This window comes from Myotis daubentonii, chromosome 9 (genome assembly GCF_963259705.1).
Source record: "Myotis daubentonii chromosome 9, mMyoDau2.1, whole genome shotgun sequence".
Classification (NCBI taxonomy): domain Eukaryota; kingdom Metazoa; phylum Chordata; class Mammalia; order Chiroptera; family Vespertilionidae; genus Myotis; species Myotis daubentonii.
Window position 1 is genome coordinate 85,551,085 of NC_081848.1, and position 26,881 is coordinate 85,577,965.

General features: G+C 64.1%; 3 protein-coding genes across 4 annotated transcripts in view; 1 reads left to right on the forward strand and 2 right to left on the reverse strand.

Annotated features, from left to right (window-relative positions):
* DHCR7 (7-dehydrocholesterol reductase) overlaps window positions 1-26,881 on the reverse strand; it is a 205,507-nt gene that overhangs the window by 10,366 nt on the left and 168,260 nt on the right. The window lies entirely within an intron of this gene.
* LOC132241830 (uncharacterized) lies at window positions 3-6,179 on the reverse strand. The gene is made up of 2 exons (XM_059710795.1): window positions 5,287-6,179; window positions 3-308 (listed from the first exon to the last, which is right to left on the reverse strand). Exons 1-2 carry the CDS (start codon window positions 5,671-5,673, stop codon window positions 3-5), a joined length of 693 nt encoding a protein of 230 aa, XP_059566778.1. The 5' UTR covers window positions 5,674-6,179.
* On the forward strand, window positions 9,404-25,967 carry NADSYN1 (NAD synthetase 1). The gene is made up of 21 exons (XM_059710700.1): window positions 9,404-9,527; window positions 10,580-10,640; window positions 10,796-10,912; window positions 11,808-11,861; window positions 12,181-12,270; window positions 13,563-13,614; window positions 14,107-14,195; window positions 14,383-14,500; window positions 15,446-15,577; window positions 16,158-16,232; window positions 17,068-17,192; window positions 17,430-17,478; window positions 18,059-18,161; window positions 18,576-18,744; window positions 19,845-19,980; window positions 21,060-21,166; window positions 21,371-21,502; window positions 21,799-21,868; window positions 23,393-23,521; window positions 24,012-24,188; window positions 25,701-25,967. The coding sequence occupies exons 1-21, from the start codon at window positions 9,443-9,445 to the stop codon at window positions 25,749-25,751; spliced, it is 2,121 nt and encodes a 706-aa protein (XP_059566683.1). The 5' UTR covers window positions 9,404-9,442; the 3' UTR covers window positions 25,752-25,967.

Consider the following 26,881-nt stretch of genomic DNA (forward strand, 5'->3'; position numbering starts at 1 on the left):
CCTCACCCGCAGGTGCTCTGCCGGGCACACGCAGGGTCCGGCAACAGCAAGTACCAACAACGGGTGGACGGATGGAGGCCTCCTGGAAGGGTCAGGACACGAGCCTTCACGTGGCAGACACAGCCCTGGCCAGTGTGGCTCAGTGGCGAGAACGCCGGCTTTCGGACGGAAGGTTCCTGGGTTCGATTCCCGGTCAAGGGCCTGTACCTCGGTTGCAGGCTCGATCCGGGCCGTGCGGGGGCAACCAATCGGTGTCTCTCTCTCACACATGGATGTTCCTCTGTCTCTCCCCCTCCCTTCCACTCTCTCTGAAAAATCAATGGAAAAAGACGCTTGGGTGAGAATTAACAAAAGTAAATAAAATAAAATAAAATAAACCGGCAGATGCAGACCTGGGAGCAGCCACAGACCCAAAGGCGCTTTCCCTGTAGACTCACACCCAGCAGCCTGCGCGCTCGGGCCGTCAGCCAGCCCCGTGCCCTTCCCAGCGGCACGTCCGTCCGAGGAGCCGGGGAGCCGCACGCCACGGAGCCGCAGGGTAACTGGCCCTGCACACCTGCTGACCCCTCGCTCCTGGGGTGTCCGGGCACGATGCCCACGCACACAGGCTCTGCGGTCACAGCTGAAGCTAAGGGAGGGTGTGTGCACCCGCCTGGCAAAGCAGTCGCGCCACGGAAAGCGATGGGGCTGCCTGGCGCCCCGACAGGCTCCCTCAATGGGAATCTGAGCTCCAGAAACAAAAGCTAAAGGAGCCGTGGCCCCGAGCGTCTGGGACGATGCGGTGACACGGCTGCGGTTCAGTGTCTGACTGCTGCCCGGCCGTGTGGCTCAGTGGTTGAGCGTCGACCTAGGAACCAGGAGGTCTTGGTTCGATCCCGTCAGGGCACAGGCCCGGATTGCGGGCTTGATCCCCAGTGTGGGGCTGCAGGGGGCAGCCGGTCAACGATTCTCTCTCATCATGGATGTTTCTCTCCCCGCTCCCTCCCTCTCTGAGATCAATAAAAATATGCTTAAAAAGAAAATTTTTTTGATTGCTGAGCCGTTCATTTGACCCCTCCATCTTTTATTAAATCTTTGCTGGGACCAACAAAACCGATGACTCAGGCCCAGGGCAGCTGTCGGAGCGCCTTGGGGGCTGAGGAACGGCCGCACCGGAGGCCCAGGACCCCGGGGCTGGGGCGGTGACTGCCCGGGAGGCCCTCGGTCACCGCCAAGGCTGCGCGTTCCCGCAGGACCCGCTCCTGCTGCCGACGTGCCCCACGGGGACCCCAGTGTGCGACCTGGGGCACCTGCTCACCGCGAGGCCTGTTCCTGTCCGAAAGGGACACTGCCCACTCATCACGGAAATGAGGTCAGGGTGCCACGGGCTTGGAGCGCACCCCCTCGTCAGATCCCCTAAGAGATTTAGCACCAAGGCTACCGTGGGCGCCAACACCACCCTCCCTGGGACCACGCTAACAGGGGCGCCAACACCACCCTCCCTGGGACCACACTAACACGGGCACCAACACCACCCTCCCTGGGACCACGCTAACAGGGGCGCCAACACCACCCTCCCTGGGACCACGCTAACACGGGCACCAACACTACCCTCCCTGGGACCACGCTAACAGGGGCGCCAACACCACCCTCCCTGGGACCACGCTAACACGGGCACCAACACCACCCTCCCTGGGACCACACTAACACGGGCGCCAACACCACCCTCCCTGGGACCACACTAACACGGGCACCAACACCACCCTCCCTGGGACCACGCTAACACGGGCACCAACACCACCCTCCCTGGGACCACACTAACACGGGCACCAACACCACCCTCCCTGGGACCACGCTAACACGGGCACCAACACCACCCTCCCTGGGACCACACTAACACGGGCACCAACACCACCCTCCCTGGGACCACGCTAACAGGGGCGCCAACACTACCCTCCCTGGGACCACGCTAACAGGGGCGCCAACACCACCCTCCCTGGGACCACGCTAACACGGGCACCAACACTACCCTCCCTGGGACCACGCTAACAGGGGCGCCAACACCACCCTCCCTGGGACCACGCTAACACGGGCGCCAACACCACCCTCCCTGGGACCACACTAACACGGGCGCCAACACCACCCTCCCTGGGACCACGCTAACACGGGCGCCAACACCACCCTCCCTGGGACCACACTAACACGGGCACCAACACCACCCTCCCTGGGACCACGCTAACACGGGCACCAACACCACCCTCCCTGGGACCACGCTAACACGGGCGCCAACACCACCCTCCCTGGGACCACACTAACACGGGCACCAACACCACCCTCCCTGGGACCACGCTAACACGGGCGCCAACACCACCCTCCCTGGGACCACGCTAACATGGGCACCAACACCACTGTGGGTGCCATGCAGGCCCAGGAGGCTCAGCTGGGCTCGGGTTCCCACTGGCAGGGGAGGGGGGTGCGCCCACAGCCCTCTCTCCATGTTTGGTTACCCCTCAACTTGCAGCAGCTCTCAACCTGTGGGTCGTGACCCCTTTGGCGGTCGAACGACCCTTTCACAGGGGTCGCCTAAGACCATCCTGCATATCAGACATTTACATGACGATTCATCACAGTAGCAACATGACCGTTATGAAATAGCAATGAAAATAATTTTATGGTTGAGTCACAACATGAGGAGCTGTATTTAAAGGGCCAGAAGGTTGAGAACCACTGACTTAGCGGCTTAAACAGTCTTATCATCTCATTGTTTCTGTGGGTCAGGAATTTGGGGAGAACCTGGCCAGGCAGCAATGCCTGGGGGTGTCCGGGCGGCTGCTCTTCAGAGGGTCCCCCGGGGGCAGCCTGGGCGTCCCCACAGCACAGTGGCCGCAGGCCCGTGGGAGGGGGATGTTGGGGACCAGCGAGGCTCCAGCGAACTCAACTCCAGGAAGTTGCCGTTTCTGACCCAGCCTGGCAGGCCTGAGACCCCTCCCCAAACACACTGCCTCTGCCGGGGGGCCGGACAGCAGGACATAGCTATTTGGGGCCATCGGTCGGTGACGCAACCTGTCACAGATAACACAGCTTTGAGCACCTGCCAATCTGCCACCTGTGACCTCACCACGTTCTGGCTCGGGCCGGGGCAGCGGGCACCCTCAGCCCGTTTCCCAGGGGAACAAGTCGCTCCCGCTAAAGGGGCGCAGCTGGAACCGCGGGAGCCCCCCCCCCCCCCGCCAGGCCACACGCGGGAGGCTGCGCAGTGACATCCAGAAGGAGGGTGACGACACCCACCGTGGCTCCAAGCGCAGCGCCCGGCCCGGCCCAACACACGCACAGAACCGCGGTCACCAGACAGCGGGCAGCTGCTCCGGGAAGGATCCGCGGAAGGCGTGGCACAGACGGAAACACCGGACTTCGGACGACACCGCGAGGGGGCTGGCAGCTGCTCCGGGAGGCCAGGCAGACCCCCCCCCCCCCCCGCGTTTCTGGCCACGCAAGGAGGCAGCGTGAACCTGCAGAGGTGAGAGCACCGCTGGAGTCTGCTGTTCACACTCGGCAACGCCGGCAGCGGCCGCAGACATCGGTCAGGTCGGGTGTGGAGGGCACGCCCATCCCGGGAACTGCCAGGCAGTCACCATGAGAGGCTGTTTGGTAAAAGGCCCAGGACCAAACCCTTAAACCGGACACACAGGTCAGGTTTCCCCTCTTTTCCTCATTTTTCTGGCAAATGTACTGGTATAACAAAGCAATCTAACCACAAAAACGGTGTTTTTTAAACAGCTCTCGGGATTATAAGATGCACGATTCTGGGAACATGTGTGGCTCTAACTGTGGGTCATCTGTCCCCAAGGAACAGTGAGAATGACTGTTGGGGTGATGCTGGGGTTCACCCGGAGCCTCCTACACCCAGCCCCGCCCTCCGCAGGCTGGGCTCCCACACGCCTTCCCAAGCCTCCGTCGCCAAATGCTCCCAGGCATGTGGCCCCTGAGCTGGGCGCTGGGAGCTCTGGCCCGGCTGACAGGGGGCCACTTGGGCGGCCTCCAGACGTGGGTGTGTGCCCGGGGGAAGGACATGCCCAGAGACGAGGCCGGGTGGCAGCTCAGGGCTCGGCCGCCGAGAAGCTGGAACATCTACGCTCACGATAACACGAGTTTAAAAGTCAGACACTCAGGCCGGGCCTTCGTCCAGCCCCAGCCCACCCCCAGGACTCCTGAACTCTGGCCTGTCTTCTCCCACGCGGTCCGTGAGTTCTTGCCCAGTAAACACCCACACGCTCTCCGCCTTTTCCAAACCCCATTCCCACTCAAACCCTCTGCTCCTCCACTCTGTCCTGCCCGGCACGCAGCAGCCTGCCATACACTTTTATCCATAAACCTGCCACTCGTTGTTTGTTTTTGTGCCACAAACCACGTGAGAGGATCGTGTCAGAAGCAGTCCAACTGTGCGGGGGGGGGGGGGGGGGGGTGTTTCTGACGGATGTTGCTGAGTTTCGCCGGCTCACCCTGCTGGCTTTCCCATGGCAAAGTGCCCGCAGGTGGAGACTCCATCCTCCTAGACCGGCCCCTGCAGCCCTCCTGCGCCTTCAGACGCCCGGCCTCCCGCCCAGCTTCTCAGCTCCCTCGGCGGCCACGGGAGACCACGTCTGAGAATTAGCCTTAAAGCATCAGCCACGTGCGGCCACATCTGAGAATCAGCCTTAAAGCACCAGCCACGTGCGAGGATGCCTGAGAATTAGCCTTAAAGCACCAGCAGGTCCTGGCACGCGGGAAACGCCCAGGAAGCGACAGGTCACACGCGCCTTTGGATAAGGTTCCTCATCTCGCTTCCCCCCCTCCTCTCTCTGCCTTGGGTCAGAAATCTTCCCAGACCCGTAAAAACCCTTTTCATAAAGTTACCAGGTGCCCAGGAAAGAGGCGCTGTCGTTATTGTAGGAGCTGGGAAGGGAGTGGCCCTTTCCGAGCGAAGCGGCGAGCGCCTCCCCGGTTCCAGCGGCTCCTGGGTTCCCCCAAACGGAAAATTGCATCCGCCCCCGTGGGCCGGGCAGGAGCGGGCCAACCGGCCCAGGAGCGCTCCCAGGCTCTGCCCCCCTCCACCCCCGGCGAGCTCCCCAACACCGGGGGACACGCGCCCCCGAAGGGCCGTCTGGGGGGAGCCAGCCGGCGCCCCTAATCCCTGGCCTCTTCTCACCAGGCCACGCGCGACCCCCCGGACACCTGCGCGCGGCTCCAGACCCCGGGCCCAATCTCCCCTGCGCGCGCACCCGCCCCCCCACACCCAGCAGCACCGCCTCCTGCGCGCGGCCCGCTCACCTGCACAGCCCGGCTCACCTGCGCCCTCTGATCGGCCACCTCCGGGACGCGCGCCATCCGAGCCGGCCGAAGCCCCGCCCCCTCTAACGTGGTGCGGCGGACGACCAATCGGAGGCGGCTCCTGCGCGCCGAGCGTCCCTGCGCCCCGCGATTGGACGCGGAGCCTCGCCCCACCTCCTGGGCTGACTCCGGGCCACCGCGCGCGCCAATCGGCGGAGATCGGGGCGCGAGATGGCCGGCTCGGGGTTCCGCCCCGAGGACGCCCTGCCCCGCTAAGGGCGGGAAGCCCGGCACCCGAGGGCGGGGTATGGGTGCCGCGGCGTGGAACCCGCCAACCCGCGCGAGGGTCTGCGGCGCGTCAGCCGCGTGGTCGCGGGCAAGCGGCATCCCCTGCCTCAGTTTCCCCTTCTGCCAGCGGGGCTCCAGAGGCGCAAGGGCAGAGCATCCAGGGTCCCGGTGCCGGTCCGCAAAACGGACAAGATCCCTGCTTTGGGGGCGGGAGGCAGTAGCCAATAGGCAATCGAGTAGGTGTACAGGCGGCAGGTGGTGGGAGGTGTGGGCGGGACTAAAGGCGGGCCACAGGTGTGTGCGGAGCTGTGTCCTTTGGGGCTGGCAGGCGGGGCTCTGCTAGGAGGCCATCACAGGTCGGATCCCAGGAGGCGGCCGCACCTGCACTTTGGAGTAGGGTGTTCCTCGCCCTGTGCAGAGATGCGGGGGAGGAAGCCACGTGGCTGGGCGCAGCGAGAAGCTGAGCTGCCAAGCAGAGGCCCCTGGGCTGTGGCCAAACGCGTGGGGAGCTCTGATGGGTAAGAGAGCCCCTCAGAGTCGTCCCCCTGGGCAGGAATGGCCCAACCCTGTACTCCTGCCCCCATCAGCCACGGGACACCCATCAGCCATGGGACACGGGTCATCCTTGCAAGGGCATGGCCTTGAGCTAGGCCGCTGTCCAACCAGGCGGCCCTGGAGAGAGGTGGGGGCAGCTGCAGGTGCCTGCAGGACCCCGCGTCCTACATCTGGGGTGCCAGGGGATCTGGGTGGCACTTCTCTGTGTTCCTCACAGAGACCTTTGTTTTTTTCTGCAGTTTTTTTGTTTTGAAAAAAATGTCAAACCAACCAACCGGTTGAATATACAGGAAAGGGACGCCCATCTACGGAGGTTCAGCAGACGTCATCGTCCCTCTCCCCTCTGTGTATGTGCGTCCCCCCACTCCCCCCTTGTGCCACGCCAGCACCACCAAGGGTGATCCCGAGTAGGGGGGTGAAAGGATTAAGGAAAGACAGACAAGAGAATGAAAGCTGGGTCTCGGTGGGACGCTGCTCCCTGATGAAGAGACAACGATGACGCCCACAAGCCGTGTCTTTATTTTGTAGCAGATGCCACGAGGCAGAGCAGGGGCGTGATCACGTTGTTTACAGCATTCTCGTGAGTTCCAACCTCACTCCACTACATGCACCCGAACTCCAGCACAAGGCACGTGGGGCTATGTGTTCGGACCACACAGGTTCAAGCTTACAGCCATAGCTGTTGGCTATGATTGTGCTGGGGGGGGCCCTGCCCTCCAGCTGGGACTTGCACGTGGCCATGAGAGGACCCTGTCCTTTCATTAGTCCGAGGTTTAAACCTGGCCAAAACACAGTAACCGCGCCCCACACCCCCTGAAGGAGGAATTAGCGGCAGGTGATACCGCCCTCCTAAACACATCAGTACCCATCTCCTAAACGAGGGCCTAGCTGAAACCGGTTTGGCTCAGTGGATAGAGCGTCCGCCTGTGGACTGAAGGAAGGGTCCCGGGTTCGATTCCGGTCAAGGGCATGTACCTGGGTTGCGGACACATCCCCAGTGGGAGATGTGCAGGAGGCGGCTGATCGATGTTTCTCTCTCATCGATGTTTCTGGCTCTCTATCTCTCTCCCTTCCTCTCTGTGAAAAATCAATAAAATATATTTAAAAAAACAAAAACGAGGGCCTTCTTCTATAAGACTGAAATAAAGTGGCACGCTCTGGAAATTACCATCGGTGCAACGCTAGCATCTGATTTCTTGTCCGTATTCAGTGTCCCCAATGTCCCAGTGAGGTGCTTGCTAGCTTTTCTAAACCCGGGATCCTACCAGGAAACCACGGGTGCACTTCATGGTCATCGCTCCTGAGCCTGCCTTTATCTAGAGCGGGGACCCCGTCTTCTTAACTCGCTTTGTTGTATCTTCTCGGTCCTCCGTGACGGGACAGTGTAAAGAGCCACGGCCAGTGTTTGTTGCTGTCTCTCGCTTGGGGTTTGGCCGTTTTCCTCGCCCTTGCATTGAGGTTGTGCACTTCGGGGCAGGGTAACTGCTACACAGATGGTGTCGTGTCTCCATGCATCATGGCGGGAGGCAGCGCGACGCCCCTTTGTCCCACCGCCGAGGGTCAGTCGGGTTGCGTGGTTCAGGTGGTTGGTGCCAGGTGTCTCCGTGATTAATGAGTAACCTGTGGAGTGACACTTTGAGACTAGGTCACCCTTTCACCCAGCCACCTGGCAAGTAATGACGGCTCTTGCCAGCTACTGAATCACAAAGTCTCTTTTTCCCTCACCAGGGACACTTGGGAGCAAATCATTTACACGCTCCAGACCAAGCACATCAAACTCACAGGCTCCCACGGGCCAAATGCACCAGGTTTACGTGGACGTGGCCGCAAAAAACCAAAAGCTTCCATTTTCATAGAAACGTCGGTTTATTTCGACAGAGACATGCTGAATACAAATAAATGAGTCATCATTAACATAAAATAATAGAACATTTTAATAAAAATCAATATTTTTTCTTGAGCATTCACTTACCAGACACTGAATAACTGCACAAATTAATAAGCGTCACACAAATAAACCTATTTTTCAGTTTCTCCGAAAGCGAAATATTTCCTGTTGCGCACACCCAACAAGTCAGTACTAGACTAATGACATGGCCATCGGCTGCTAAGATTTTTGCTGCTGGTGTTAGTGGAGAGAAATGGTGCGCCTGCGCGTAAGGTGCGTAGGGAAATGATGCAACACGATCATAATCATCAGTCATTAGCGAACGTTGTAGTTCATTATTAATAATGATGTGTAAGAGGATATTGTAAAAACTAAGTTACAAAGTTTTTACTAAAACGTTTCTTACATACCGTTGTATTGGCTGGGCCGCAAAAACATTCCTTGTGGGCTGCATGCGGCCCGCGGGCTAGGAGTTTGACATGCTCGCTGCGGACAGTCCTGGCCCCTCTTCAATGGCATTCCTTAAAGAGACTGACCCGCCCCCTACCCTCATCTGGGGGGGGTGGGGGGAGGGGAGGGGCACAGCGGGACCCCAGTGAAGACTCTGCTGAGCCCTCCAGAGGCCTCCCCGGGAGAGAGAAACCCCAGGACAGAGGAGCCGCTCTCCCCCGAGCACGCCTCCCCTCGGCTGGACTCTTTTATTTTTTAATATATTTTATTGATTTTTCACAGAGAGGAAGGAAGAGGGATAGAGAGTTAGAAACATCGATGAGAGAGAAACATTCGATCAGCCGCCTCCTGCACACTCCCCACTGGGGATGTGCCCGCAACCAAGGTACATGTCCTTGGCCGGAATCGAACCTGGGACCCTTCAGTCCGCAGGCCGGCGCTCCATCCACTGAGCCAAACCGGTCAGGGCTTGGCTGGACTCTTGACTGTCTTTCCCCGGAATCCATGGGTCCCCGAAGATGGCAGCCAGGGGAGCCACGGACAGGGACAGCCGCCCCCCGTTAACAAACACCGGGTGAACTGCTGTGAAATCTTCCCGCAGCGCGGCCCGCCCCTCTGATAACGGCGCTGCGGGGACAGCATCCGGCGCAGGGGCACAGGGAGGCGCCGTTTGGGGGGGCGCGGGGGTAACACAGAGGGGCGCGCACCCGGGCGGCTGCCCTACACCGGCGCTCCAGACCCGGCGACCAGCACACCCGCCCGGCGGCCCGGGAGCCGCGGTGCAGCGGGCGGGGCTGGGGCCGGCGTCCCCCGGCCGGGGCGGGGCCTCCTCCTGCACATGCGCAGCCGAGGTCCGCCGGCGGGCGGCGGGGGCGGGGCCTGCGCCTGCGCGGGCTCGGCGGGCGGCTGGGGGCGGGGCCTGGCGGGCGGGGCGGGGCCACGGGGCGGGCCGGGCAGACGGACCCGCAGGACAGGATGGGCCGGAAGGTGACCGTGGCCACCTGCGCGCTCAACCAGTGGGCTCTGGACTTCGAGGGCAACTTGCAAAGGATTTTAAAGAGTGAGTCGTGGCGATAAAAATGTCCATTTTTTAAACAGTGAGTCTGGGGCAGCGAGGGGCCGAGGGGCTAAGGTCCCCTCCGGCCGGCCCGGCCGGCCCTGGACGCACAGCCCTGCCCGGGAGCCGCGCGGCCGTGGGCGCGGGGGCAGGGAAGAGAGGGCAGCGACCCGGCCCGTGTGCGTCCTCCTGGGACGGTGCCTGGGACGCACACCTGGTCAGAAAGTCCGCTCGCAAGTGCAGGGGGGGCTGGGGCGCACCTGCCCTCAAATGTCTGGGCCCCACGTGTCCTATCCAGCGTGAAGCTGCCCTCGGGGGTAAGGGGAGCGGGGCTGTGCCGTGTCCGACGTGGGTGGTCCCTGGTGCCCAGGACCTGCTGGGGTGGGCGTTGGAGAAGCGGCCGGAGGGAAGGAGAATAAAGCCGGGTCTCAGGCGGACAGACCAGGGTGTGGTCGCGGCTCCCCTGTGAGGGTCAGTTGCCCACCTCCCTGGGCAGCCCGGCGGGTGTGGCCCTGCGGGTTGCCTGGTACGAGCTGCTGGCAGGAGGGCTGCCAGGAGCAGTGAAAGCCGAGGGTTCCAGGAGGACGCCTGTCCGCCAGGTGCCCCGGGCCTTCATTGTCCCTGTATTTTTCAGTGCCAGCCTGCTGTCATCTCCGCAGAGCTCCGAGCAGATCTGTCGGGGTGATGGGGGGAGGGGGGCCGAGCCGCCTGGACACAGCTGGCTCCTCCCGGACTGTGCTGGGCGCCGCTGGCTAGCCCAGGGGTTCGAGGTGCCTGCCCCGCACTGTGCCTCCAGGTGCTGCCTTCTCCCCCGTGGGCGGGGCCTTCCTCATCGCTCTTAATCGGCGACCAGGGAGTCACTTCCTCCTCCCGGTGCCCGTGTCTCAGGTCCTGCAGCTGTCGGTGGTCGGAGATGCCCTCCACCTGCGTCCGGGCCAGCAGGGCGCCGAGCGCTTCGGGCGTTGCTGGTTTGGGCTTCTCACACCCCCTGCAGCAGGTGTGGGCGTGCCTCCGCGCGTGGAGGTGCCGACGTTGCCCCCCCTCTGTCCATGTAGGCATCGAAATCGCCAAGCAGAAGGGAGCAAGGTACCGGCTGGGCCCCGAGCTGGAAATATGGTGAGAGCAGAACTCGGGAACACGGGTGGGGGTGGGGAGGTGCAGGGAGGTGTCCGCAGCCTCGCCCCTGGGCCACACCTGGGCGCTCTGACTTGACCGACCTGTGGGCTGCATCCCCCTGTCCCCGCCTCACCTGCTGTCCCCTCCCTCGGCAGCGGCTACGGGTGCTGGGATCACTATTACGAGTCGGACACCCTCTTGCATTCTCTGCAAGTCCTGGCCGCCCTCCTGGAGTCTCCGGTCACTCAGGACATCCTCTGCGACGTGGGGATGTAAGTGCCGATGGCGGCCCTCAGAGAGAGGCCACAGGGGGAGGCCCCAGGTGGAGGCCACAGGTGCACGCCCATAGGCGCAGGCCCACAGGTGGCGGTCACATGGGTGGAGGTCACATGGGTGGCAGTCACATGAGTGGAGGCCCATAGGTGCAGGCCCACAGGTGTTGGCCCACAGGTGGAGGCCACAGGTGCAGGCCTACAGGTGGAGGCCCACAGATGCAGGCCCACAGGTGGAGGTCACAGGTGGAGGCCACAGGTGGAGGCCCGCAGGTGGAGGCCCACAGGTGGAGGCCACAGGTGGAGGTCACAGGTGGAGGCCACAGGTGCAGGCCCACAGGCGTAGGCCCACAGGTGGCAGTCACATGGGTGGAGGTCACATGGGTGGCGGTCACATGAGTGGAGGCCCACTGGTGCAGGCCCACAGGTGCAGGCCCACAGGTGGAGGCCACAGGTGTTGGCCCACTGGTGCAGGCCCACAGGTGCAGGCCCACAGGTGGAGGCCACAGGTGCAGGCCCACAGGTGGAGGCCACAGGTGCAGGCCCACAGGTGGAGGCCCACAGGTGGAGGCCCACAGGTGGAGGCCCGCAGGTGGAGCCCACAGGTACAGGCCCGCAGGTGCAGGCCCGTAGGTGGAGGTCACATGATGGGCCTGGCCTGGTGCTGTCCTAGTGTGGATCTGGGCCACACGTTGCTAACAGCAGGTTGGTGGGCCCGGGTTGCGTCTGTTTGTGTCAGCTCCGCCGGTCTCCCGTGAACATGGCTGCCTTTGCTTCCCTCCCCCGGCACCTGCGTGCCTGCTCCTCCCCCTCATCCTTGGTCTTGCTGTGAGTGGCCACGGGGTCTCTGAGGCACACGGGGGCTCTGTGTTTAGCGAGGCGCCCTCTCCTGCAGGCCCGTGATGCACCGGAACGTCCGCTATAACTGCAGGGTGATATTTCTCAACAGGTGGGTGTCCGGGCCCCGGGCGGGGCTGGGATCCGTCCCCGGGGGCGTCCAGGGCACCAGGCAGGCAATGCCAGGGATGCTGCCTCTCCCAGCCCCTGCCCCCCACACGGCTCCTGGGGTGTTAGAGCCCGCGGGTGAGGTTTGGGGATACTGGGCCCTGGAGAGGGAGGTCCGTCGCCCGCGGGTGGGCTTCCCCACTGCCCCTCGTGGCCCTGCGGAGCGATACCTGCTGGGTGTCAGGCTCCGTGACGGGCGGGCGACCGTGGGCTGCCCTCGTGACCGGGCCTGTGGTCTCGGGGCACCCTGTCCCCTCCTGCAGGAGGATCCTGCTCATCAGACCCAAGATGGCCTTGGCCAACGAAGGGAACTACCGCGAGCTGCGCTGGTTCACCCCCTGGTCCAGGAGCCGGTGAGTCCCTGTCCGACGCGCAGGTGCGTCCTCCGGGGTCTGTGCGGCGTCTGCACCCGGAGGAGCCACCGTCCGGATCGCGGGGGAGACCACGGAGTTCGGCCCCAGCTCCAGCCCCGGCCCGGGGCATTTAGCTGCTGCTGGTTAAGTGGCAGCCAGCTTGTCACAGCGCATCACCCGTCCCCGGCCCCCACTCCCGGCCCACCTTGCGTGCCTGTGTGTCAGGGTCTCCCCACGCCAGCCCTGCTGCTCGGGGCTGGACCGTGCTCCTGTGGGCTGTGCTCCCACGGGAAGTGTGCAGCTGCCTCCCTGGCCGCCCCTGACTTCCGTCCACTTGTGACAGCCGGAAGGTCGCAGACATGAGGTCACACGTCCCCCGGGGCAAACTGGGTTGCAGGCTCAATTCCGCCCCGGCCAGGGGTGCGTGCGGGATGCAACCCATCCACGTGTCTCTCCCTGTCTCTCTCCCATCCACGCTCCCTAGAAATCAATGGAAAAATATCCTCGGGTGAGGATTAACCGAAATAATTAGGACTTAGGATTATCATATCAAGTAACGTTTAACCTTCTCGTTGCCGTGTGAGTAACGCACAACACAGCGTTCGCTCTTTGGGCGGTGGAGGGCATTGGTGCAGGCGGCACCGGCGGGCAGAGGGGACGCTCCCGCCCCACCTCCTGCCCCCAGCAGAGGGCGGGGCGGACCCTCCCAGCACGGCTCCATCGCTGGGTCTCATGTGGAGTCATGCATGCATGCTTCCCCAGCTGGCTCCTGTGCAGGTGCTTGTGAGAGCCGTCCAGTGGTTCATTCCTTTATACAGTTCAGCTACTCTGCTTTTTTATGGAAAAACTAGATGTCCGGTGCACAAAATTCGTGCACAGGGAGGGTCCCTAGGCCTGGCCGGCAATCAGGGCCGACCGGGGCCTTCCTTCCCCAGTTGCTGGCTGCTGGCCAGGGCCTTCCTTCATTCCACGCTGCCCCCTGGTGGACAGAGCAGGTCATAGCGAGCCATTGAACTCCTGAGGGGACACTGCATATCGGCCTTTTATAGATCGATAGATAGATTCGGTTTTAAACGTCACCGATAGCTCCGCGAGCCTGATAACAGGCCAGGCCCCCTGCACTGCCCGGTGCCGAGCCCTGCTCCCCGTCGGCTCACTTGCTCCTGTCTCCAGGCGCCTCGGGACTCGCCTCTGCGTTTTTTTCAAACACGTTTTCGTTGATTTCAGAGAGGAGGGAGAGGGAGAGAGACGCAGTGACCGCGCGGCTCAGGCCCACGCCGTTTCCCTTGCAGGCAGACGGAGGAGTATTTCCTCCCTCGGATGATCCAGGACGTGACCAAGCAGGTGAGGCCGGTGGGGGACCCTGGGGGGCGGGAGCCCTCCCGTCACAGTGGCAGGACCCCGTGAGCCCCGTCGGGCATTTCTGACCCGGGGACGGGCTACTCCCCAGTGACAGGCCAAGGGCATAGGCGCACAGAGGAGGCAGAGAGCGCTCAGCGCCGGGTGGAGCCTGGAGGGACCCTGGACGAGTGAGAGCTGTTGTCATCGTAGCCGTGGTGACGCCCGGGGCACTTGCAGAGCTGATCCCGTGCGCTGCAGCCACATGAGCTCCGGGCAGCTCCCAGCTCGGCTCCGGCTCCGGCTGGTGACCCTGAGGGGCAGCAGGGAGGGGCCAGCCGTGCCAGCCACCTGGGCTGGGAGGGCTCCAAGCTGAGGGCGCGTTAGGGATCAAAGCAGAACAGCGGCCTCGTGACGGTCCCCGGGGGACGCGGGGTCCTAGGGCAGCTCGCAGCCCAGACGGGTGGCCACGGCCTCCTGCTCTCATCCCTCCTGCAGGAAACCGTGCCCTTCGGCGACGCGGTGCTGGCCACGCGGGACACCTGCATCGGGAGTGAGATCTGTGAGGAGCTCTGGACGCCGCAGAGGTCAGCCCGCCCGCCTCCCGCGTCTCCAGGGCCCGTCCTTGCCCGGCCAGCCGGGAGCACGGGGACTTGCGACCGTCGGGAGTCCCGGCCTCAGGCCGTGGAGACAGGAGATGCCTGAGAGCGTGCGGGGCTGGGCAGGCCGGTTGGGGGCACAGCGGTCTCTTCCCTCACCCGCTTCTGCCCGCAGCCCGCACATCGCCATGGGCCTGGACGGCATGGAGATCTTCACCAACGCCTCCGGCAGCCACCACGTGCTGCGCAAAGCCCACGCCAGGGTGGACCTGGTCACCATGGCCACCACCAAGGTAGGCACCGGCCGGGACGCCGGAGCACGCGGGCGCCAGGGACCGTCACCAGGCCGCACTCGCCCAAGTCCCAGCGCCCGGCACAGGGCGTGGCCCGCACACGAGGGCCACCCAGTCCTGCTAGCGTGGCCGGCGCTCAGCAAGCAGCTCGCCCCTCGGCTGGGGGCCGCCTGCCCGACGTCGTCCAGCCCTGGCATCCACCCTGTGAGGCAGGCGCTGTGGCATCCCCTCTGGAGCGGGCACAGGGCACACCCGCCGGCGTCCGCCTCCCGCCCTCACCCACTGCACGGTGTTTTGGGACAAGTGACACGGGGACCGGGAACGGGGGAGCCATTTGCCGTTGGCTTCATGGTGGAGCCCGGGGACCACCCACACATTCACTCTTTTTTTAAAAAAGTACGTTTTTATTGATTTTTGGAGAGAAAGAGAGAGAGAGAGAGAAACATTGATGAGAAAGAGAGAGAAATGTCATGGACCGGTGCCTCCTGCACGCCCCAACTGGGGATGGAGCCACAACCCACGCATGTGCCCTGACCGGGAATCCAGCCGGCCGCCTCTTGGTCCCTGGTGGACGCGCGTGGCCGAGCCACGCGGCCGGGCCATCAGCCTTCTTGCTGGTGACACAGTGAGGCACGTTGTTGGGTGGCTCGCGGGACAGCTCGCATCGGCTGAGCTGAGTCAGGACCTTGGCTTCGTCACGGGGTCTGTCTTCTCGGCACCTTCGTGTCCCCTCCTGACTGACGGAGATGCCAGCGCCCCCCGCGGGGCTTTTGGGGGGACGTGGGCGCTGACGTCCCGCCTGGCACCCCAGAAGGCCAAGTGCGGTGGCCGCAGGCTGTGGGCCTCCTGGGCGCGGGCGTTTCTTGCTGGGGACACGCAGTGAGCTCGCGGGCCGGTGGCGCCACGGCACGGACCTCGCTGACGCCTGTGGCCTGCGCCTGGCAGAACGGCGGCATCTACCTGCTGGCCAACCAGAAGGGCTGCGACGGGGACCGGCTCTACTACGACGGCTGCGCCATGATCGCCATGAACGGCGCCGTGTTCGCGCAGGGATCCCAGTTCTCCCTGGACGACGTGGTGAGAGCCGCGTGGGAACCACGGGGTCCCTTCCCCTCGGTGCTCTGTCCCCCACTACCGGGGTGTCCAGTGGGGCCCCGAGGGCGCCTGCCTGCGGTTCCCCTCCACCCGCTGCACTCGCCCCCACACGCACCACCAGCGTCGTCCTGAGCGGCGCTGGGCGGCTGGGGACCCCAAGTGGCTGTGGGAGGAGGAGGCCCTGTAGTAACGAGAGGGGGCGACCTGGTCCCCTGCCCCCCAGCATGTGACAGGCGTGTGTGGATAAGTCCGCGGCTGGTGGGGACCTGGAGCGAGAGTGGGGCGGGTTAGAGGGAAGGAGGCAGAGGGGAAGGTCCGGGGACTGTGTCATCTGCCTCCGTGTGGGGAGCCAGAGGGGCGATGGCTGTTACTGCCCGAAACGGGCGGGAATGCCATTATGCCCAGATCCCACTTGGCTCTGTGGGCACCCGCGTGAGCGACGGCGGGTCCCGGCCTGATCGCCCGTCCAGGGCCACCGGGCTCCACCCCGTGCGACGGGCGCACCTGCTAACTCGGTGCAGCGACCGGCGAGTGGGCGACAGGCACTCCCCTCCGCCCGCAGGAGGTGCTCACCGCCACGCTGGACCTGGAGGACGTCAGGAGCTACAGGGCCGAGATGTCCTCCCGGAACCTGGCGGTAAGTGGGCACCTGGCAGGCGCTGGCCCGAGACCCAGACTTTTTTTTTAAACAACAGCTTTATCAAGGTGTCTCTCCCGCACCAGCCAGTTCGCCGACCTAGCGCGATTCTGTGGTTTTCGGCTTTTCCTGCATATGCTATGCAGCCATCGCCACAGTCAGTGTTAGAACTTTTCTCTTTTCTTTTAAATTTAAATTCTTTCTTGTTTAAAGTGTTACATGGTCTCCCTTTCCCCCCATTGACCTCTCCGGCCGCTCCCACCCCCCATTTCTTTTTTTAAATTTATTTTCATTGGTTTCAGAGAGGAAGGGAGAGGGGAGAGAGAGGGAAACATCCATGATGAGAGAATCATGGACCGGCTGCCGCCTCACACCCGCGTGCCGGGACTGGCTTCCCACGGAGCACAATGCTTTCACGCCCCACCCACGTGGCAGCGTGTGCGGGGCTCCGTGCGTCTTGCTGGCCGAGTGACATCCATTGCGTGGCTGGACCGCGCTGTTTGTCCCTCGGCCGCAGACGGGCGTGTGGGCTGTTCCCACGTTCTGTCCGGGACGAACGTGTGCTGGGAGCACAGGCCCCGGTTCTCATGGGGTCTGGCCGGGCGCGAAGTGCTGGGTCACGGGGCCCTTCTACGGTGAACCTTTGGGGGAGCCGCCCCGCGTCCGCCCCTCCTGCATGCCCACCGGCCGTGCACGTACGAGGGCTCCGCCCCTCCACGTCCCCCCAACACGGTGCGTCGGTCTCTCCGATCGTGGCTGTCCAGCGGGTGGGAGGGTCGCCCGCTGCGGCTCTGAGGTGGCACCGGGTCACCATCCGGCCCGACTCCACCCACAGGCCAGCAGGGCGAGCCCCTACCCCCGCGTGAAGGTGGACTTCGCCCTCTCGTGCCACGAGGACCTGCTGCAGCCGCCGTCGGCGCCCGTGGAGTGGAGATACCACAGCGTCGGGGAGGAGATCAGGTGGGCGGTGCTGGGTCGCGGAACCCGCCTGGGGGCCTTGTTAGGCGGTGGCCACGCACCTGGGGCCGACGGTGTGGACGCTGCAGCCACGGCACCGGGTGCCACCCCAGCTCTGAGCGTGCTCCCACGGAGACCTCGGGACGGAGGCCCTGTCCTCCCACCTCCCCTCCCCCGCACTCCCCCCAGGCACCCCCCACCGCACCAAACCCCACACCTGACTCCCCTGTTGCCCCCCAGCCTCGGACCCGCTTGCTGGCTCTGGGACTTTTTAAGACGAAGCCAACAGGTAAGACCCCGGGGCCGCGCCCGCCGACCTGCTCCTCCTCACTGGTTTGCGTTGATTCTGTGCAGGAGAGGGATGTTTTGTTTGGCTGTTTGTTTCCTACTGGGAATGGAGCCCACAACCTGGGCCTGCGCCCTGACTGGGAATCGCACTGTGACCTCCTGGTCGATGCTCACCCACGGAGCCGCGCCCAGTTTGTTTTTTAAACTCCACCCACGCAAAGCGTTTCCCGCTGGGACGCAGTCGGGAGCTCGGCCGCACGGCCGGGGCCACAGGGCACGCGAGGCGGGGCTCCGCGTGTGGCCAGCGTTGGGGTCATGCCGTCTCCACTGCCTGTGGAGTCAGCCTTGGCCGCTCTCCCCGCGGAAGGCCCTGCCCCTGGAGCCCACCGTGGGGTGTGCAGGGCCGGGCGCCCGTGTTTTGTGGGCGCTGGTCAGGCTGGCGGGGGGCGGGGCAGGGCACCCTCTTCCGCCCTGTAAGCCGGGCGCCCGTGCAGTTTTGTGGGCGCTGGTCAGGCTGGCGGGGGGCGGGGTGCCGCGTCCCCGAGGCTGGGCTCAGGCTGCCTCTGGTTGGCCCCTTGCAGGCGGGGTTCTTCCTGCCCCTGAGTGGCGGCCTGGACAGCGCGGCCACCGCCTGCCTCGTCTACTCCATGTGCCGCCAGGTCTGCGAGGCCGTGAGGAACGGAAGTAGGTGGCACCGGTGGGGGGGGGGGGGTTCACACTCGCCCCGGGCGGAGCCGAGGAGAACCAGGTCCCGGGGTGCCGGAGGCTTTGCGGACGTGCCGAGCTGTCACAGCGTCGCGCCCGGGGCCTGGGCCTGGGGACAGCAAGGCCGTTCAGGTCCCTCCCTGGGATTCAGACGCCGGCTGAGCTGTGTGTCAGCGTGGCTGGTGCAAAGCGCACGGCTTCAGCCGGGCAACCCCAGTTCCGATCCTCCGTCTGCCCCGACATCGGTGTCTCCTTAGCGACACAACCCAAGAGCAGGGGTGACTGGTGCTGCCGGGGTGACGAGATTCCCGGGGCGATGGGGAGGGCGATGGGGAGGGCGGGCCCGGGCTCCGCGCCCAGCACGCAGCTGCCACCCTCTGCGGCGGCTTTCAGACCAGGAGGTGCTGGCCGACGTCCGGACGCTCGTGAGCGAGGCCGGCTACACCCCCGAGGACCCCCGGGAGCTCTGCGGGCGCCTGCTGACCACCTGCTACATGGCCAGCGAGAACTCCTCCCAGGAGACCAGCGACAGGGCCCGGGAGCTGGCCCAGCAGATCGGAAGGTGAGTGGGTCGCCGCTGGTGGCCAGGGCCGGGGGCCACGACCACGTTTGTGGCTAAGCTCACATCCGGGGTGAAGCAGGGGTCACTGCCTCATGGTCTGAGCCAGGTCCCAGCTGCCGGATTCCCCCCCCTTCCCTCCCGGGTCCCGGCTGCAGGGCTGCCCTCGCCCCCAGCGGCCCCTGTGCCTGAGGAAGGAGGGGACGGGGCCTCTCTCCAGAGTGGGGCGACTAGGGCCTCTTCAGTGCCCCCCTCACTCTGCCTCTTAGGACAGAGGGGCACCGCCCGCCTGTGTGCCGAGCTCAGGGAGGCTGCCCGCGTCCCCCTGCAGCCCGGTGCCCGAGGGACCGCACGCAGGGCTCAGGTCCTGGTGCGCCACGTCCCGGCATCCGTCACAGCCACGCACGGCCCCTCCTCGCAGTGGATTCACGGTCCGGTCCCCGGGAGGAAGGGGCCTGGCACCTGCTGCCCCTCAGCCGTGAGGACATGGTGCTGAGGACCAGCCAGACACGGAGGGGCCGGCCCCATGTGACCCTCGTCCGTGACACGTCCCGAAGGGGCAGGGCCAGAGAGACGGGGTGGACAGGGCGTCCTCGGGGCTGGAGGGTCCGGCGTCTCCTTTTGGGTGATGGAAAGTTCTGGAGCGAGACAGGTGGTGACTGCACAGCACATGGACGCACCAGCTGCCACCGAGTCGTGCACTTTGTAGCGGTCGGCGTGCATTTTGTGTTGTGTGCTTTGCCGCACGCACATGGAGGCACACCCCTCACACCCACCCGTGTGCACACGCACGCACGCCCTTCACACCCACCTGTGTACACACATGCACGCCCTTCACACCCACCCGTGTACACGCATGCACGCCCTTCACACCCACCCCTTGTGCACATGCAGACACGCCCCTCACACCCACCCCTTGTGCACACGCACGCATACCCCACACCCACCCCTTGTGCACACGCCCCTCACCCACCCCAATGCACATCCCTCATGCACACACACACACACACCCCACACACACCCCTTGTGCACACGCACACCCACCCCACACCCACCCCTCGCGCACGTGCACAGAAGCCCCTCACGCCCGCCCTCTCCTCCAGCCACCACATCGGCCTCAGCATCGACCCCGCTGTGACGGCCGTCATGAGCATCTTCAGCCTGGTGACGGGGAAGAGGCCGCTGTTCGCGGCTCACGGGGGCAGCAGCAAGGAGAACCTGGCGCTGCAGAACGTGCAGGTGCGCCTCCCAGCCCCGCCCCGTCCCCGCGTGGCACTGACCCTGCGGCCTCCTGGACCGGGCCCAGTCGGCGTGTGCACGTGTGTGTGTGAGCGTGTAATGGTCAGGGTGCGAGACAGCTTGCGTGTGAGTATAAGTGTGCAAGAGTAAGCGTGTCTGAGGGGGTGCGTGGGTGAAGGTGTGTGTGAGCACAACCATGTGTGAGTTTAAAAGTGTGAGAGTGAGGTGAGGCTGTGAGTGTGCATGTGGGTTGTGAGCATCTGCGAGTGCACAAGTGTGTGTGTACATGTGCACAAGAGTGGGTGTAGGAGTGTGAATCGGCACTGGTGTGTGAGATGGAAGTGTGCACAGAGTGTGCGTGCAGTGTGTGTTTATGTGTGCGCACAATGTGTGTAGATGTGTGTGTGCGCACAGTGTGTGCACAGTGTGTGTGTGTGTGTGTGTGTGTGTTCTGCATCTTCGGTGAGTGGCTGCCTCCGGGAGCTGGATGCTGGCCGGCTGCCCCGAGCTCTGGCTGCTCGCAGTGGGCCTCTCTGTCCCCTTGTGCTGGGCATGGCGGCCGCCCTCCTCCAGAGAGGCCGGTGTGGAGGGAGCAGACGAGGCGGCCAGGTTCCTCCCGGCCACTGTGCAGCCCAGTCCCGCCACCAACACTCGGCCCCAGGCTCTAGGCCAGCGGTTCTCAACCTCCTGGCCCTTTAAATACAGTTCCTCATGTGGTGACCCAACCATAACATTATTTTCGTGGCTACTTCATAACTGTCATGCTGCTACTGTGATGAATCGTCATGTAAATATCTGATATGCAGGATGGTCTCAGGCGACCCCTGTGAAAGGGTCGTTTGACTGCCAAAGGGGTCGCAACCCACAGGTTGAGAACCGCTGCTCTAGGCCCTTCCCAGGAGGCATAGCAGGGCGCCCGCACGCCGCCTTCCCCGGAGCGAGGAAGCCGAGATACTCGACTGTCCCGTGTTCCAGGGGCCACGCGGGGCGGCCTCTCGAGCTGCGATGGGACCCGGCGTGAGGCCCGCGTCGCCCTGCACGTGCCCCGCACACGGTGACGCTTCCCCTCCCGCCGTCAGGCTCGGCTCAGGATGGTCGTCGCCTACCTTTTTGCTCAGCTGAGCCTCTGGGCTCGGGGCGCCCCCGGTGGGCTGCTGGTGCTGGGGTCCGCCAACGTGGACGAGAGGTGTGTATGCCGCGGGCGGGTGAGGGGGCCTGGGCTCCTGGATCTTGGAGGGCGAGTGCTGCCCACAGCGGTGTTCCCACAGCACCTGCCGGTTCTGTGAGCTGCACAGGGGGGGGTGCCAAGTCCTGGAGATGCCAGGCCCCCGCGCTGGGGGAATCGCACCCCTCGGGTCGGCCGCACGGAACCCCGTGTTCTCTCGCGCAGCCTCCTGGGCTACCTGACCAAGTACGACTGCTCCAGCGCCGACATCAACCCCATCGGCGGCATCAGCAAGACGGACCTGCGGGTCTTCATCAAGTTCTGCCTCGAGCGCTTCCAGCTCCCTGCCCTGCAGCGGTGGGTCCCCCACCAGCCCGGCTGGGCCCTGAGCCAGTGTCGCCCCAGCCTCCCTTGTCGCTCAGCCCCCCCCCAAGCCCCCTGCGGCCTGACAACATCTCCCTTCCGCCGGCACTCGGGGTCCCGCGATAAGGCACCCCTTCCTTCCTTCCTGCTCCCCAGGCTCCTGCCGCCTGGTCCCCATCCCCCGTCGCCCATCCCCTGCTCCGTCCGTCCGTCCCGTGCTGAGCGGAGAGCCTGGTGGTACCTGTGGCTTCATTCGCGTCCAGCCGCCGACTTGCCTGTCTTGTTCGCAGCATCCTGGCCGCCCCGGCCACCGCAGAGCTGGAGCCCTTGGCCGACGGACAGGTGTCCCAGACGGACGAGGTAACGTGGTGGCTCTGTCCCCGCGCTTCTGCCGTCTCCCTGCGCCGGGCATGTGTGTCCTGGCTCCGTCGTGGCCCCTTCCTGCCCGGGGCACCGGGCTCCATTGCTGGGCTTCTGGCCTGGGAGCCGGGCGGCAGCGGCCACTGCTGGCCTTTGACATTTGGACTCGGCCGTCCGGAGGTTGGCAGCAGGGGTGACACGAGGGGAGTGGGCAGGGAGGAGTGGATGGCAGGGGGTGTCTGCACGCTGTGGGCGACCTCACAGAAGACTGTCGCCCCTCCACCCCGGCTGCCTTTCATGACCCGGCCGGTGGGTCCCAGGCTCTGGTTTGCGGCTGCAGCGGGCGCTGAGGGCGGGGCCGGGCCTGCGTCACATCCGGACCGCTGACGTCCTGCTGCAGCCCCTGGGGGCACAGGGACACCTGTTCCTCTGCTGGGAGCGGGAGAGGGTTGGCCTCGCACTCCGGTCTGTGACTTGCCAGGTCCGTTGCTGAGTGGCGTGAGGAAGGGGTCCCAGCGTCACTTGCTGCAGAGGCTGCTCTGTCTCCCGCTGCCTCGCCGCGGCGACGTTGGTGGTCAGCCGACGGTAACGGCGGGTTTGCTCTGGCTTCTGTCCCGGCCGTGTGTGCGTCCGCGTTCACACCAGTCCCACCCGGTCTCCACGGCTGTGGCTCTTGTCGTTGGCACGTGTGGAATGGGGGCGTGCGAGGTCTCCGTCTGGTTCTTTGTCAAGATAACTTTGGGAATTCTGGGTCCGAGGCATTTCCACGTGAAGTTTGGGATCAGCTTGTCGGTTTCTGCCAGAGAGAGAGCCCAGCGTGGGCTTGCCTGGCGCGGGCGTTGACCATAGGTCCGTCGCCGTCCTGACGTGTTCGGTCTCCTGGCCGTGTAGTGAGATCTTGTTCATCTTTCCACGGCGTTTTGCAGGTTTCAGAGTGTGACCATGCGCTTGTTTTGTCCAGTTCACTTGTTAAGTAGTCTTTTGGGTCCTGTTGAAATGGAATTATTTTCTGAATTTTGTTTCTGAGGGCTCCTTGCCAGTGTCTAGAAACACAATTTTCTTTATTTTTATTGATTTCCAAGAGGAAGGGAGACGGGGAGAGAGAAACATCAGTTATGAGAATCATTGATTAGCTGCGTCCTGCACGCCCCACACTGCAGATCAAGCCTGCAACCCGGGCACGTGCCCTGACTGGGAATCAAACCCAGGACCCGTCAGCCAACACTCTATCCATTGAGCCAAACCGGCCAGGGCTTTAATTTTCAAAATTAACTGGAGAGGGAGAGGAACTTTGATTTGTGTCCCACTCATCTGTGCATTCACTGTTGACTCCCGCATGTGCCCTGACGGGGGATCGAACCCGCAACCTTGGCGCGTCGGGACTTCGCTCTAACCCAGAGCCCCGGCCGGCTGGTCCATCTGCTTCCTGAAAGCGGCCTCCTCCTCGGCCCGGCCCTGGCCCCGGTGCCTGTCTCCCCAGGAAGCTCTCGGCGCCGGCTCTGACCCGCCTCGCCCTCCCCGCAGGAAGACATGGGGATGACCTACGCCGAGCTCTCGGTCTACGGGAGGCTCCGGAAGATCGCCAAGACCGGCCCCTACAGCATGTTCTGCAAACTCCTGCACCTGTGGCGGGACGTCTGCACCCCCCGGCAGGTACCACACCGACGCTCACGGGGGTACTGGGGGGCTTGGGGGTACTGGAGGGCCGGTGGTCACCTGGCACCGGCGGGTTTGACTGGCAGGGCAAGTGTGAGCTAAAACCAGGATGCCCCGTCTCACCGACACCCCCATCCAGTCCCCAGCGCCCACCGCGGGGCCGCCCTCGGCCCCGGCCACGTTCCCGGGAGGGGCTCACCCGCCGCAGCAGGCGCGCTCCTTCCGTGGGGAGAGCGGACAGAGGTCGGAGCGTCGCCGCTTTCGGCCTGTTGTCAGACTCACTAGGTCCCCACGGAACCGCCGGGCAGCCTGGTGAGCCCGAGCTTCCGGACCCGCTCAGGTCTCCCGGTGCTGCCGTGGGAACCCGCGTTGTTAGAGCTCAGCCCCGCCCGAGTGCTCTCCCGCCCCTGGCCGTGCGAGGCAGCGGGGACCCAGCGGGCGCAGCCCCAGCCTCCGGTCTCTAAGCGCCGGGCCTCCCGCCCGCCAGGTGGCTGACAAGGTGAAGCGGTTCTTCTCCAAGTATTCCGTGAACAGACACAAGATGACCACGCTCACGCCCGCGTACCACGCCGAGAGCTACAGCCCCGACGACAACAGGTTCGACCTGCGGCCGTTCCTCTACCACGTGGGCTGGCCCTGGCAGTTCCGCTGCATAGAGAACCAGGTGAGCGGGCAGCGCGGCGCCTCGGCCGGGCCGGGCGGAGAGGCTCTGGGTGGGACGGCACCTGCCACCCTCGTTGCTGCAAAGGGCCAGGGGATGGCGTCAGCGTTCGGCACGCCCTGCTCCGGGCTGGGCTGTGGTTCCTGGCACCGCGTTCTCCAGGATGAGTGGCTGGCCCTCGCGGGATGGACATGGTGCCGGTCACTGTCCGTGCTGGACGACTGGCCTTACCGCTTCCAGACCGCCCTGTCTGTCCTTTTCCTAATTAATAATAGAACCAAGGGAAGGTTAATAACAACTTAAAAAGCAGGCCCAGGGCCCTGGCCAGTGTGGCTCAGTGGATAGAGCATCGGCCTGTGGACCACAAGGTCCCGGGTTCGATTCTGGTCAAGGGCACATGCCTGGGTTGCAGGCTCCTCCTTGACCTGGGCCCTGGTCAGAGTGTGTGCAGGAGGCCAGCAATGGATGTGTCTCTCTCACATCGATGTTTCTCTGTCTTTCCCTCTCTCCCCCCGTCTCTAATCAATGAAAGCATATCCTCAGGTGAGGATTAACCAAAAAAAAAAAGCAGGCACAAGGCCCTGGCCGGGTTGCCCAGTGGTTGGAGCTTCAGCCCATGGGCTGGTCTGGGCACGGATGTGAGGCAACCAGTTTGTGTCACATCAGTGTGTCTCTCTGTCTCTACCCCCTTCCTCTCTCTGGCTCTCTCTCTCCCTAAAATAAAAATATTTAAAAAACATCCTCGGGTGAGGATTATTGAAAAGGAGGTATAGGCCCCCCTTCCCTTTTCCACGATAGACAGACCGACAGACCGCAGTTAGAGCCCACCACCCCCCCAGTGCATGGGATAAGCTGGGGGCAGGAGAAAGACGGCTGGTAGGGAGCACAGGGTACGGTGGACGTGAGACGCTGTGGTGAGTGCACCGCTGAGCTAGAGAATGGGGCTGGGGAGCCCCCATCCTACCTGGTGATGGGGCATCTCTGAGGGGTGAACTGAGGCTGGAGCCGGCCCACACTGCGCTCCGTGCGTGGCTCTCAGGAGGGCGTTCCCCCAGGGGACAGCCGGCAGCGGCTGGAGATGCTCTGGTTACCCTGCCCCTGGGTGGCCCGGGGGCTGAGCCAGGGATGCTGCTACACGTCCCACGTGCCCAGGACGCCCCCATGGAGTTAGTGCGAGGCGGGACTTGGTCCCCACCTGATGCACCCAGCGGTGGTTCCCCAGATCAGGAATGGAATGGGGTTCGAGGCAGTGCACCCAGAAGACGGGCAAACGTAGAAACCTGAGGAGCCACGCCAGGGAAGCCGGAGTCACCGGCAGGTTCCCCCTCGGGCAGTGACCATGTATGTGGGGCGTTGTGCCCGCGTCTGTCCGACCACAGAGAAATCCTGGCAGACGCCATGTAACACCCCAATTTCAGTCTGCGACTGCGGCCCTCTCTGCCGTGAACCCTGTATGTCCAAGCGTGACCGTGCACGTGGGCCCAGGACGCCGGTTCTCACGGCTCCTCCTTCCAGGTGCTGCAGCTGGAGAGGAGGGAGCGGCAGGGCCTGGACGGTGTGGACTGACCCCGGCCCGGCCCCACGTGGAGGGCCCCTCGCCGCCAGGATGCCCCGTGGGACGGCCGCCTCGCCGGTGACCTCGAGCAGGAGCCCAGCGCTCCCTGCCCCGGGCAGGGGGGCATCAAGTCCTGTTCCATGTTTCAGGGGAGAGGGGTCTTGTAAGTCTGGACCTTAAGAAAAAGGCTGAAATAAAGAGAAGGCGATTTCTAACCCTTGAAGCGAGCGCTTTCCCGGCCTCTCTGTCCGCGAGCTCCTGCGTCCCCAGGCCCACGTGGACCAGGATGGGAGGGAGGAGGCCGGCAGGGTCCCGGACGATGCTCCCCGCTGCTCACCCTCCGGCTGTCTCCCCTCCTGCGCTCCTGACTCGGCACCGTCCCCGTTCTAAAGGGGCTCCGCGGGACGGCTAACCGGCGTGGTGCTCAGGCCGCTGCACCTTCACTCCCCCACCCCGCTCCCGCCTGAAATAAAACGCCGCCCAGCCCGCCAGCCCTGACGCAGACACGGGCGCTGGGGAAAGGCAGGCGGTAAGGACACAGCGAAAACCCCGCTGTAATTACCCTGGATGAGGCAAAACTGCTAAAGGTGTGTGCCGCGCTCAGCACGGCCAGGGGTGAGCCTGAGGGGGGCGGGGTGAAGGATTGAAGACAGACAAGGGATAAAGTTGGGACCAGGCGGGACGCTGTCCTCTCAGATGGAGAGATGGCACCACGGCCCGCACGCCGAGTCTGAATTTTATAGCAGATTCCACGAGGCAAAGCGAGGGCGTGGCCAAGATGTTTAGAACGGTCTCGCGGGTTTCGAATCCACTCAATTACACGCCCCTGACCGAGCTCTGTTTTGGCAGCACCTCCCGCAGCCCACATCACTCAGCCACCTGGGGCCACAGGTCCAGACCATGAGGTCAAGCTCACAGCCACAGCCTTTGGCTGTCATTGTGCTGGGAGGGCTCTGCCACGAGAGGACCGGGCCCTCTCATTAGTCTGAGGCTTGAACCTGGCCAGACGCTGTAGCCGCTCTCCCAAAGGTGCCCTGGCCAGTGTGTTCAGTGGTTAGAACGTCTACCTGCAGACTGCAGGGTCCCGGGTTTGCTCCCCGGTCAAGGGCACGTACCTTGGTTGCAGCTCAATCCCCGGCCC